Source organism: Bipolaris maydis (assembly GCF_028858645.1).
Source record: "Bipolaris maydis strain C4 unplaced genomic scaffold PSV08scaffold_10, whole genome shotgun sequence".
Lineage (NCBI taxonomy): Eukaryota > Fungi > Ascomycota > Dothideomycetes > Pleosporales > Pleosporaceae > Bipolaris > Bipolaris maydis.
Genome location: NW_027093866.1, coordinates 658,626 through 671,574, shown reverse-complemented (window position 1 = coordinate 671,574; position 12,949 = coordinate 658,626). Strand labels below are relative to the sequence as shown.

The 12,949-nt window shown below is 51.4% G+C and overlaps 5 protein-coding genes across 5 annotated transcripts; 4 read left to right on the top strand and 1 right to left on the bottom strand.

The window, feature by feature from the left end:
• Positions 1 to 13: 13 nt before the first annotated feature.
• Positions 14 to 2,061, top strand: PSV08DRAFT_226555 (uncharacterized protein; the record flags this gene model as incomplete). The annotated part of the gene is made up of 4 exons (XM_014227874.1): positions 14 to 304; positions 360 to 871; positions 917 to 1,460; positions 1,675 to 2,061. The coding sequence occupies 4 exons, from the start codon at positions 14 to 16 to the stop codon at positions 1,753 to 1,755; spliced, it is 1,428 nt and encodes a 475-aa protein (XP_014083349.1). The 3' UTR covers positions 1,756 to 2,061.
• A 969-nt stretch (positions 2,062 to 3,030) lies between these two features.
• On the top strand, positions 3,031 to 6,174 carry PSV08DRAFT_363759 (fungal-specific transcription factor domain-containing protein; the record flags this gene model as incomplete). Its single annotated transcript, XM_014227875.1, has 5 exons — positions 3,031 to 3,523; positions 3,574 to 3,890; positions 3,942 to 4,222; positions 4,273 to 4,630; positions 4,683 to 6,174. 5 exons carry the CDS (start codon positions 3,031 to 3,033, stop codon positions 5,868 to 5,870), a joined length of 2,637 nt encoding a protein of 878 aa, XP_014083350.1. The 3' UTR covers positions 5,871 to 6,174.
• Positions 6,175 to 8,330: 2,156 nt separating this feature from the next.
• Positions 8,331 to 9,570, bottom strand: PSV08DRAFT_313081 (chromatin associated protein KTI12; the record flags this gene model as incomplete). Its single annotated transcript, XM_014227876.1, has 5 exons — positions 8,331 to 8,754; positions 8,802 to 9,068; positions 9,118 to 9,434; positions 9,497 to 9,512; positions 9,565 to 9,570. The coding sequence occupies 5 exons, from the start codon at positions 9,568 to 9,570 to the stop codon at positions 8,470 to 8,472; spliced, it is 891 nt and encodes a 296-aa protein (XP_014083351.1). The 3' UTR covers positions 8,331 to 8,469.
• Positions 9,571 to 9,850: 280 nt separating this feature from the next.
• On the top strand, positions 9,851 to 10,682 carry PSV08DRAFT_5896 (uncharacterized protein; the record flags this gene model as incomplete). The annotated part of the gene is made up of 1 exon (XM_014227877.2): positions 9,851 to 10,682. A coding segment is annotated over one exon (726 nt), but the record flags the coding sequence as incomplete, so codon positions are not given.
• Positions 10,683 to 11,360: 678 nt separating this feature from the next.
• PSV08DRAFT_313059 (uncharacterized protein) lies at positions 11,361 to 12,358 on the top strand. Its single transcript, XM_014227878.2, has one exon. It carries the CDS (start codon positions 11,703 to 11,705, stop codon positions 12,120 to 12,122), a length of 420 nt encoding a protein of 139 aa, XP_014083353.1. The 5' UTR covers positions 11,361 to 11,702; the 3' UTR covers positions 12,123 to 12,358.
• Positions 12,359 to 12,949: the final 591 nt, after the last annotated feature.

Here is a 12,949-nt window from a genome sequence, read left to right as displayed (position 1 = left end):
CCACCCGGTGGAAATGATACGCAGAGGCAGAACCGAGGGATGGCTCAAACAGCCCATTGATGCATTGCCTACCTGGGCCACTTTTCACGGCGTCACCTTCAACAAGGTCAAAATTGGTCCTCTGCCCGGCCATGAGGACAGAGGCTCGACCGTCATCGCCGACCAGAGCCTCCAAGGAGGCAATGTCGAGCCTCTCATCGTAGTGCCCAAAGAATTGATCATTTCTCGTCAGAACATAGATCTCCTTGCAAAGTCGGATCATCGTCTCCATGATCTTCTTGAAGCCCTCGGAGACTTCGGAAGGGTGCGTGATGGACTTTGGCGACCGATAGAGTACCCATAATAGTAACACTTTGCAGACAACAAGAGGCGCCGTGCTCTCATTCCTGCTCCTCCAAGCTACCATCTGCTGCCCAGACACAAAGGATGTGGGTCTGCTGAATCCTCTAACCCAGTATATCAAGTTCCTCCCAGATGAGCTTCTTCCCACTTTTTGGACAGAAGAGGAGCGGGAGCTTCTGGTCGGAACTACGCTCAAGCCTGCTGTCAGCGCAAAGCTCAACAGTCTACTGCGCGAGTTTGAGAACCTGCGAACCGCTACGGAATCCATCCCATGGTGCACTAAGTATTGGTGGGACGAAGAAGACGGCATGCTCACCTTTGATGATTGGATGCGGGTCGATGCCATGTACAGGTCCAGAGCCTTGGAATTTCCAGGTGCTGGCGATTGCATGATGCCGTGCGTTGACATGGCCAATCACGCATCGGGCAATGCCACAGCCGCCTTATATGAAACAGATAGCAACGGAAATGGCTTGCTCCTACTTCGAGAGTGCCAAAACATTGAACAGGGGGGCGAAGTAACAATCACGTATGCCGCCAAAAACGGACCAAAACAATGCGCTGACAAACGTAGCTACGGTGACGACAAAGGCGCGTGCGAAAACATCTTCTCATACGGATTTCTCGAAGATGGCATGACCTCTGCAAAAGTCATGTTCCTGGATCTTGACATTCCAGACGATGATCCGCTCAGGCCTGCAAAAATGTATGTGTCAACAGAAGCGCCAGGATTTCGCATCTTCGAAAAGGACGGCGACATAGGTTGGGAGGGCGACTTCATATGGCTTGTTGTAGTCAACGAAGAGGATGGGTTAGACTTCAGGGTTAGACAAACCACCGATGGCAAGAAAAGCATACAGGGTTTTTGGAGAGAGAGTGAGCTGGATACCTCTAAGCTACGTAAATATCTTGAAGAGGACGCAACTTGGGACGTTTTCCAGCTGCGTGCGACAGTCCTCTTGCAAGCCCGCATTGATACGCAGATCGAGGCGCTCAGGGGTACTCAAGGCACCAAGCGTGAGGACACTATTCGCGAATTACCATGGAAACTAGCAGAGCGGCTCCGGGACTTAGAGCTGGACATGCTCCAACGTGCCGCATCCGTCTTTGACAAACAGGTGAGTACTATGCCTTCTTCTCGCGCCCCAGGTCCTGCGTTTCAAAATGGTTACGCAGTTTCATTGTTCAGCGGTAGGATACAATCCTCACCGCCTGGGTTGCCAAGTCCATGTTGGTGCAAGTCGGCAACGTGCGCTTGATCGACCACACGTGCAGAGCCTGTCCCTGCAGCTGCCACGTGCAACAAGGAACAGACACTGACGTTGCCTACAGAGAGCAAAATTATTAGACTCACCCACTGTCATACACTATCTGGGTATGGATGAACAGGAGGAAGAAGTTGATTTTTCTTGAACACGCATGGATCAATCCAATCCTGCTTGCCTTCTAATCGGCACTGCGACATGAATGCCGGATCGCCCATAAGCAAGCGCATTCACCACATCATACAACGAAGCAGTGATTTTCTGCCATGCATACTTCGTCGCTCACTCATCTGACATTGTTTTTCTCCTATGGTTGGCGCACATGTATTTAGTACTAGAGGATCGCTTCAGCAGTCATGATGAGTTGTAGTGTGTATACTGTGTAGGTGATACGATCACGCCACGTCGTACGTTCAACAGAGATCAGCTACCCAATACCAATGAACGATACGTATGCAAGATGTTTTTCTGCAAAGCTAAGGGTGATCCTCATGGCTTGAGTGGGATCAACCGCTTCTCACGTCGTGTACTAAGCAGTATTCTTCTAGAACAATGTCAGGGTAGCCCAGGATTGCGCCGGTTTGCTTGGGTAAATTCAAAAAAGCCCGTAGCAAGGGTGGCACGCACATGGAGTAGATATCGAGTACATACAGTAGTGTATATGAATACGAGCAGCAAATGAGGCGTGGTTGTTAGCGAAAAGGTCTCTGGTTCTATACCCTCCATAACGATGACTCGTGGGTCGACTCCAATAACGACGGTTCTACGCAGGTCTAGGGTGTCACAAGGCAGATGAGGGGAATAAGACCCAACAGCAGTACTGTGGCTGACGTCTTTCATGTTGTTTCGTCAAACCAACACTCGGTGGAGGATCTCAAAGGGCCGATCGTCACACGCGATGAGGGACGCCGAAAATGGCCGTCAAGCAGCAGTCAGCCCCGCATGCTGATCACAGCCAGTCATGATTAAGGTTTGGTGGCTAGTGATGAGCGAAAATGTATCGGCAACGACGCCTGCTGCTTGTCTGTGGCCTGATGGGATTGGAATGGCGCCTTTCCGCCCCCGCAGCCACCCACAAATTCCCCAGGATCTGACTAGACCAGGGTGGCAGGTGGCAGCCTTAAGTATGTACTCCATTTGCCAGGCCGCTCCGATTCTTCCGCTCATCTTTAACCCCCTCGTTCAATCTGGGCACACGCTCACCTCGACTTTAGCCGGCTGTATCTACACTGCGACACCAGCACACGTCTCTCGACACCACCAACAATCAAACTCTGCCGACTACACGCTTTTCGCAGACCCAGGAACACCGGAGCATCGAATGACAGGACTCAACACTACTTATTAGCGACTGCCCGTTGGGCCTACGACAAGCAGCACTTGCACACTATCCACGACGCGCAGACACCAAAATACCGCCACCATGCCTGGAATCTTGCCCATGAAGGTTATCAAAGTCGGCTCAAGCTGCCAGAGCCGCATCGCCCAAGCCTGCGATCGTTGTCGCTCCAAGAAGATACGATGCGACGGTATCCGCCCCAGTTGCACGCAGTGTACAAATGTTGGCTTCGAGTGCAAGACGAGCGACAAGCTCAGCCGTCGTGCTTTTCCCAGAGGATACACAGAGTCTTTAGAAGAGCGCGTCCGTGCTTTGGAAAGCGAGGTTCGGGAACTTAAAGAACTGCTCGATGAAAAGGACGAGAAGATTGACATGCTATCGCGCATCCACTCGCATTCTCCAGCATCACAAGCACCTGCAAGACGAACATCGCCACAATCTCTGGGAACATCGGAAGCATGTGAAGAGTCACAAGAGAAGGACGACACGTTCAAGGTGCAGCAGGCGCCACATTTACTCGACGATGTAAACCATGATTCTTACTTTGTAGGCAGTTCGGCTGGACGAACACTTGTTGGTACGACATCTGCTCCCTCTCCGGCAGCACCCATGTCTGACATTTCGCAGAGACCTTCAAGCAAAAAGCACAAGAAGCAGGCAGACTCTCAACCGACGTTGACTCGGGTGTCTTCTTCGGCGCAGGTGCAAAGCCAGTTGCCACTCAATCAAAACGTCCAGTATCGTTCAAGGCCCCTCCTCGTCTAGTCTCAGACCAGATGGTCAACATATTCTTCCAGGAGTGGGCGCCCTTGTTCCCAATCCTCCATCGCCCAACCTTCTTAGGTCTATACGAGCAATATGTTACCAGTCCAGACACTATGACCGACAAAAGGTCCATTGCTCAACTTAACCTGGTCTTTGGAATCGCTGCGCTTTCGAGCGATGTACGTGCCCAAAACCTGTCGCGTGCTTGACTACAGACTGACACTTCGCAGCCTCGCGACGGCCAAGATGTCGACTCTTTCGAAGCCCAGTGGCAGAGCGCAATCAAGAGCTTCTTGATGGCCAACGATATAACAACCCTTCAGTGTCTTGTTCTTGCTCAGATCTTCTGCCTCTTGAGAGCGGATTACTCTCAGATGCTCAAGTACAAAGGCTTGGCTGTCGGCCTGTCACAACGTCTTGGCTTGCATCAGTCCCAGAAGCGCTTCGCACTTGACGCGCTGACATGTGAAACACGCAAGAAGACCTTTTGGTCACTCTACACCGTTGACTGGTAAGTTCATGTCACCCATAAACTGCCGCCATGTTGCTGATTTCCTATAGCTTTTCTGCTGCACACATTGGTCTTCCGAAACTGATTCGCGAGGAAGATGTGCACTGTGAGTATCCCGTAGATGCTGATGACGAATACGTCACAAAGAAGGGATTCCTGCCGACATTGCCGGGCGAATATACCAAGCTCTCCAGTGCGCTAGCGCTCTTCCGCCTGTCACGCATCCTATCCAGGGTCCTCATGGAACTCTATCCCGGATCGGCGTCTCATGACATCTCTTTCCGCACCATGGCAATGTTGGCCGACGAATTAGAGGACTGGCAAAGCAACCTTGCACCGCACCTCAAGCTCACATTTGCACAAGACAAACCGAGCACCAACGTCACAAGCAGCCGCTCTCCCATTTTGGTATGTACAACCCGCATGGCGCTATACTATGCCCGAGTACTAACAACGCCAGTCTCTTGCATATCATCACATCAGAGCTCTGGTGTACCGCCCAGCTGTTGTTGCCAATCTTGGCGACAGAGCGTCTTCAGCTGTGGTAGCTATTGGTGATGCATGTAAACACATTGTGCAAATTGTCGAGCTCCTCGACGAACGCAAACTCAGCTTCTCCTTCTGCCTCAACCGCAATGAGGTTCTCGTGCAAGCTGGTTTCGGTCTGCTTTTCCAGGCGCTCAACCTGGCCCGCGAAGGCAAGCTCATCAAAGAAAGCAACCGCCTCGTTTGTACCGTTATGGACATGCTCGAGCACGGAAACGCAGCTGGTTACACTGACTTCCGCCGGATAGGCTGTGGCATCGTAGCTGTACCAAGCGTGGACCAGATGCCAGCACCGCCCCTTTCGCGGCACAACTCTGATCAAAACATGGGCGCGCCTTTGGATACTTTCCGTGCCACCCAAAAGTCGCTCAAGGCTTTAGCAGCGCGCTTCTCCCCAGGTGCCTTGAAAGCTACTCGTATAGACGCTCGGGAACCGCGTCGTGCAACGCTTCCTGCCGTTTCACCCCACGTAGGCTCTCATCCTAACCACTCGTCAACGAGTTTATCTTCGATTCGGTCGGAACCCCCAACTGCCCGTTCAGAGCCAACTTTGAGCCCATTGTCTCATCGTGCATCTTTTTCAGTGCCAAACAAGCGTCATCCAAGCCAACCTGTAGGTCAGCAACAGCAACAGCAGCAACGCAATATCGACTACATGTCTTTCCCGATGGATCCATTGGCTGGCTACGTGATTTCAAATAGCAACCAAGCTATCAAATCTGAGGTTTCGCCGGCCGATTGGGAGCGTCTTCTCTCATCACTGGACAATGGACAAACAAACATCTACGACACCATCTATGGCGGCCCACCAGCCGACGCTCTGCTCGATATGACACCCTTGTCTGCTACCACCGACAACAACACTACATGGTCACCCAATGTCTGGAACTGGAACAGTTATGCATCCGAGGCCCCGCCGCCCCAGAGCGTTCTCAGCTTCAGCGATGAGAGCTTGACTAGCGGAGAAGAATTCAATAATGCTGCTTGCGACTACGGGTCTACGCCTGGTAGTGATGGCCTGTACCCTGGTATCATGATCCCTGGCGATTACGAGGATACTGCGAATCTGGTTGGGCTCGACGGCAACTACTCCGGATTGTGAGGTACGGGTATAATGATACGACGACATGATGGGTTTGTATATTGGAAGATATTCGTCTAGTGCAAATGGGTGTTTGGGGATTTGAAGTGATTCGGATTCGATTCACATTTTAATTTGACGTTTAGTTCTTTTTTGTTGTCGTTGTTTGTTTGAGATACCAAGCTCACTACAAGAGCAAAAACGCCGTTGGGAGGATGTGATTCCGATTTTTCTTCCCTTTGTCATTTCCATTGAGCAGAATGTAAGGGTTCTTTGTTACATATTATATTCTTTTAGTTTCGTAATGCTTCAAATACTATGATTATCCCCGAAAATCTTCCATTTTTTCACTTTCGAAAGATGGTCGTTCCATTTATCCTACATTACCTTCAAAATGCCCTTCAGTCATGGTACCTGGCAAAATACACCCTACACCAAAGTTATTTCATCTCATCTTTTCAGTGCACTATGTTTCACATTGAATACATCATCATATCTAGAAATAAGTACATCGTAAATAGCCTAAATTACCCCAGACACGAGCGCAGGGCTGAAGAAGCATTAATATATCCGAAGCTCTACCCTAACACACACACACATCCACCTTGTTCACGTGACCATTCTTCCAAAATCTCTTTCGCACACTTTTCACCCAGCACCGAACTGACCCGTTCCCTCACTGTACTTCCCTCCTTCTCACCGCTCCCTCCAACCCTCACTACCACCGACCGGACCTCCCTTTGTCCGACCCTCTCCCTCCCTCCGGAGCCTCTTCGGACAAAAGGAGGGGAAAAAGGCTCGAATCATGTCTTCCACCGTTCAAGCCACGTTGTGCGCCACATAATCGTCACGACTGGAAACACAGAAAACAGCCCACCTTACCGTAGAGTAAGGGTGAAAACATATATATATGTGTGTAGAGTAGAGTAGATGAACGAAGAAAGCGGGAATCTCTCGCACGTACTTACCGTACATAGGTGCCGAGGTTACCTACTACTATCCTGGTTCATACGTAAACCCGGCATTTCCAGAGTGTTCAAGTATGGAAGGGAAGGGGGAGTTGGGAGAGTTGAGCTCGTTGCGGACTTGGACCATGGAACACGGACTCGGAATGTGGGCATAAGGAAGTGTGGTGCGATAGTGGGATGATGCAAACAAGGGAAACTGCATGGACCGAACCAGTCGTGTGGCGCCTCGTGGTCTTACACGTGGGGATTAGTTATGCGGGGTAGAAAAAAAATACGGGTGAGTTTGGGGTTCTTGCAAGGATTGTGAGCGAGGGAGGGGGGTTGGCTAGTGGGGAAAGAACGGTTTCGTAGTTCTTGATTTCTCTGTCTTGGGAATCTGTCGTAAACAGATCGGAACATCTCCACCTACTACAACTCTCTCCCTCTCTCTATAAATATCTTTCTCGTTTCATTCGTGAATGTAAGCAAACAAAACCAACAAAAGCTACATATATATACGCCTCGAAAAAGACAGCATCCAAGCCCCATCATACCAACATTTCGGTACGATGATCATGATGCTACTTGAAACTTAAAAGCCCTTCCTTTCGCCGCAAAAAATTACAAGGGAGGGGGGGGGCCTACATCCAAATGACCTCAACCCGATCCACATACCACACCTTCCATACCCATCACGATCGCAAATCGAGATCACCAGCAACCCATCCCCCTTTTAGTACCTCCAACAATTACTCTAACTAGAAATTTCCCCCCCAGATGACGCAGCCAACGTCATAACAAACCAGGGGATGTAGCCAGGCGCCATCACGATTGGCAAGTGTGGTACGTACACCTTACTCTGCAAAGGAGATTATCAACCCATTGCGTAAAGAAGGGGCATATTTCCCCCCCAGATAGAGTATTTTATTCCCCCACCCCCCTTTCTTCAGCCTATCAGAATTGTGTTCGCAAGCAAAAAATCGTTTCTACTACATTACACACGCATGCACGCATGCACGCAGGTTTGCGCGCGCGGATCCGCACATTGCATGTTATGCGCCCCCCCCCGTCGCGTTGGTGTGGGCATGTAGGAATAGCGTCAGTTTGCAACATTGGTTTGGGTTTTTGGCAGCACGCGAGTCGTAAGGGAAAAGGCTAGTCTCGAGTCGGAAAAAAAAAAGGCTAGTAACTTATGCATGCAGAGAAGAACGTGTGCGTGGAATGGAGGGGTTGGTGCGGGGCAGGGCAGGCAGAAGACCATCAAGGTGGGAAAACGGGACAAGTATGTATTCATGCAATGTTTGGTTTGTTAAGCGCGATAAAGTAGTGGGCTACGTATACGTACGGGCGTACAGCTACAGTACTTAGCTAGATTAGAAGGACAAGCGCCGTGCAATTAGCGATACCGAAGTTTTGTTTTGCAGCAGTAGTGCGGAGGGCCCTGCAGAAGTCGGGGAAAGTCGGAGGCTGGAGAGGAAGGGATGGCGGTGGGGAACTTTTTTTTTCTCTCTTTCTTGAACACAAATGTTTTTGGTATCAGGCAATAATTTTTATTCTAATGGGGAAATAAGTTCCGACATCGGGGCGCGTCTGTAGTTCTTAGGATTGTTTGAATAAGGCAGCCCTAGAAAACGACTCTTGTCCCTGCACATGCACAGATGACTACAACCATCCTAGCGCAGAAACTCGGCGTTCAAGTAGTCGACAAAAACCTCCTTTATCCTCGCCTTGGAAAAGCTGTGTTGTCGGTTGAGGGTGATGAACTGGCGTCGTATGCGCTGAAGTTGTGGTAGAGTCATTGGCGTTGCAGGCAGTTCAATGGGCTTCTCGACATCTGCTACGGCTATTTGTCCGCCTCCTTCACCGGCGTGATCTTTCTGGTAGACCATTATCTGCGTGAGAATGTCCGACGTTGTCTTGTCAAGTTCGTAGAGGTAGTTTTGTTCGGTCGCTGGTTTCTATCGGACGTCAGATTGGCGCAACGAGAAATACCCAAGACACGCACCAGCACTGTCGCCATGTTGGGCCTGACAGTCTTCATCTTGCCGTCACTGCCAATCATGGCTTCCCATATCTGGTCGCATGGCGGCGTCTCGTCTTCCTCGACCACAATGAACAATGGACTGTCCCAGCGCGTCATGCCATTGGGCTCTTCATATCGGAAGATGAGGTTCTCAAAGACATCCTCTTCGTATCCGCCGTCGGTCTCGTTGTCGGCCAAGAGTTTCTTGTTGTTCTCGCGACATCGGTCGGGCGGCGTACCTACGTGCAGCTCTAGGACTGTTAGCGCATTGACTCGGAAGCGACAATGCTGTACTGACGACGCAGCTGGGGGTCTGCAGGGCTTTGGCCTCGCAGTACAACTGGTAGCGAAAGCCCTTGATGTAGTTCAGGCCATCTGCGATAACGATGTCATCCCGTGACAAGACTCTCTTGACGGCAGAATATTCTTCCGCACGTGCATCCTTTTCGGCTCTGGCCGTACGGTAGACGGAGCGCGGGACGCCGAGGGTCTGGTCGTTGATAAGATGCACCTTCAGGCGGGACGTGCGGGCATCAGGAGGAGCACTGGCAATCTTGGACTCGAAGAAATGCTGAAGTTGTCGGGCTCTGGTGGTTTTGCCCGCAGAAGGGAAACCTTTGGGCGGGTTAGCGAGAGTGGCGGCGGGGGCATGGGATGGAGGGGTGGGAGAGTGGAACCTGAGATTAGGATGAGCTGGCGGGCGTCAGTAATTAGCGAGTCTGGGGAAGGTTGGACGAGGACATACAGGCATGGCGGGCGCAGGGCGAGAGAAATTGGAGCCTACAAGGCGGCGGGCGCATGGCCTAGGGAAGATTGGCGCCTCGAGGCCCTGGCCAGCATCGGCAGATATTGAAGAGTGACGAAATTTACAGGCCGGGCTAGTATCAGACGGTCGGGTTAGTAGACGTAGTGGTGCACATGGATAAGTATGCATGTAATCTGGAACTCCCGAGCCGCGGTCCAAGTCGTCCCCCAGCAAGCGTGGCCCTATCTTTCTCGTCGCCTTCTTTTCTTGCTTCTGCCCCGTCCTGCTGCTTTTTCCTCGCCTGCTGCCGCCCAAGCACTGCGAACAGACGACTACGCACGCACCTACGCTCATTGACTTCTTCTACGCTCGCGCCAAAGATCGCCAGTGCAGGGGTGCATTCAAGGGTCCCCATACGCTACCACGGCTCCACTACTATTTACTTTGTCCCTCCCGCTCGCCTCGGCCGCCGTTGCAACCCATCCACCGCCCTCTCTCTCTCTTGCTCTGCTCTGCTCTGTTGCCTCCTGCCCTGCCCTGCCCAGCTCAGCTTTTCACAATCCTCCAGTCACCAGCAGACCAGCCCAGACCAACCGCAGCAATGTCCAACTACTCGCAGCAATCGTACGGTGCCCAAACCCGGCCTGCCTTCTCTGCCCTCCAGCCGTCCACCAATGCCTCCCCAAGTTACAACAGTGCTGCTGCCTCCAGCATTGCCTCGCGATCCTCGACGGCCTCTGCGCCCCCTGTCTCGCCCTCGACGAGTCCCCAGAACCAAGCCTACTTTGGCTCCCTGAACCAGCAGTCGCAGCAGCAGCAACAGCCTCAGCAGCAACAGCGTCTACAGGCCCAACGACACCCCAGTTTCGAGTACCAGCCCAATAGATCAGGGGCAGGCCACACCGCAGCTGAGACGACAAACTATCTCAACCAGGCTGCGCTGCTCGCCGAGGCTGCAAAACGGGCACAATTGGCTTGCGTCATGCGAGATCTCGACGGCATGGAGCTGTGAGCAGGAAGAGAAGACAGCTGTGAATCACCAAGACCAACACGGGCGATACATTGCTATCCTCGACTTTGGTGCAGCACTTGTCTCCTGGACAATTGCCGGTAAAAGTCGGCCTTGCACCCTGACATACTTCACCTGCTACCCAAACTGAGTGGGTCCGGACAACAGATTCTTCAGATCTCACCAGGCAATCACCCCACCATTTACACCAGACAATGTTTAGGCTAATCCTCCCTGTCTTTTCATTTCCACGATCCAGTCTTTTGGGTCACATTCCACTGTTGGTTACTTTTTTTTCTATGGCGCACTGCTTGGTTTCTTTGGACTTTGTACATATTACTCCACTTGTCGGACCGACTAGTCTTTTCACCTTCCTATTTCCTTACCTTATTTCATAGCTTGGAGTTTACACGGCATGGCGAGTACATACATACATATACGGGAACATGTTCCTTTTCACATGGCGATATCGCTAGATTAGACTGTGCGGGGAACGATCCAATAAGGAAGCAACTGGTCATACTCTAGCATGCATGCAGATACGGGACATAGATCAACGAAGGGCTTATTCCGATATTGTATGCGCCAATGTTTATCTTGCCTACTCACGGACCGAGGCTCATTGTACTTCAACCAGATGTGTGACGTCAAGATCAGGTTGAAATACAAATGCCTGCGAGAACGTCGATGCCTGCTTCTACGCTTTGCGCCAAATCCAAACGCGTGCGACATGCCAGTATGCAGTGCCCAATAGAGGTTCCCGTTGCACCGTCGACCTGAGGTGTTTGAATCTTTAGTTGCGATATAAGGTTTATCCTTGCACCTACATATCAGGCCACTGCCTTGTTCGGGTAACTTGAAGAAGACTAGATGGGAGAGCTGAATTGTAATCCCACAAGCAGAGTTTGGTAAGCCGCTTCAATAAGGGGTCTGGCGCTGCATGTTCCAAGTGGAGACGGATTTTTACATAGCACGGAACGAAGCGCTGGTAGAACATCCAGAGTGTGGGACCCGTTTGGACCCGTGCCGTGTCTGAAAGGTCACGTGTGGGCCCGTCTGTCGATCTTCGCGCTCCTTCCATCTGGAATCCAGGGTCGACCTCACAACCAAACACCGGCGCATAGCCACGATGCCGTCGTCCGACTACGCCACAGCTTCGGGTGGCGCGCTGAAGCTCAAAGGTGCTGGTGTTGATAAGAAAAAGAAGAAAAAGAAGCCCAAGTCGACAACCGACTCTGCCAAATCCGCCGATGGAGACGCTACGAGCATTGCGAAACGGCCGGAAACAGACGACGATGCCCACAGAACACCTTCGGGCACACCCGCTCGCTCACTATCACCCGAGACGGCCGAACGATCGATCAGAGAGGGTGGCGGCAGACAAAAGACGGAGGCTGAGAAGCGACACGACGAGATGCGACGGAAGAGACTGGAAGAGAAGATGAGGAAGGAGGGTGTCAAGACGCACAAGGAGAAGGTCGAGGAGTTGAACAAGTACCTCAGCGGCTTGAGCGAACATCACGACATGCCAAAGATCGGACCTGGCTAACGTACGATGACCGTTCCGTAGTTGCGGTGGTATGTTCAACGACGCGCGATCCTATAGCAGGAGATGGATCCTACAATTCTCGTTCACATCTACAACAACGAACGGACCGTGGTGGGCATGATTGTGGAGACGTCAAAACGTTAACCGGGGATTATGCGCATAAGAAGGTTATGAAAAAAAAAGATGCCAGAGTGTCACTGACAAAGCTTTGAGACTTGATGCTATCAACAAGCCTGGCAAATTGAGGATCTGTCGTCCGTGCGGACAGTGCGCCGATAACAAAGATACCGTGTATGTCACACACTTACAAAGAAATTTCAACCCGAATAAGTGGATTATGCTTCTGCGCCTATGAGACTAAGTACTGTTCTCGATCACTGGTGAACAGACGCCTCGTATTCATGATTGGGTCTAACAGCCGACCTAGTAGAAGACGGTCGGTGCAACAGTGAGCACGCGATAGAGATGGCAAACACTAAACACAAGGGACCCCTGCAAATGGATTCTACTCAAAGCGGCTGTAGTTCTCAATCGGAACACACTCCGGGAGCCATTCTCTCACTACTCTGAGATGCTATTGGATAGACGCGAGTGTTATGCCGTTGGATGTACATATAGTACGGACGTATGTAAATAAGCTGACCATACCTTGCGTTTTTGCCACCGGTAACCCGCGAACGGAGAGGCCATAGCGCTACCACTGTTGGACTGCTGCACTAAGTATTGGAATGGCAAGGCTGGTAAGTGCGGATGGCCTGAACTTCACGACTCGCAACGGCGTATCTCACACTTCGTATCTACGAGATCGAGTTTTGTAAGTAGGTAGC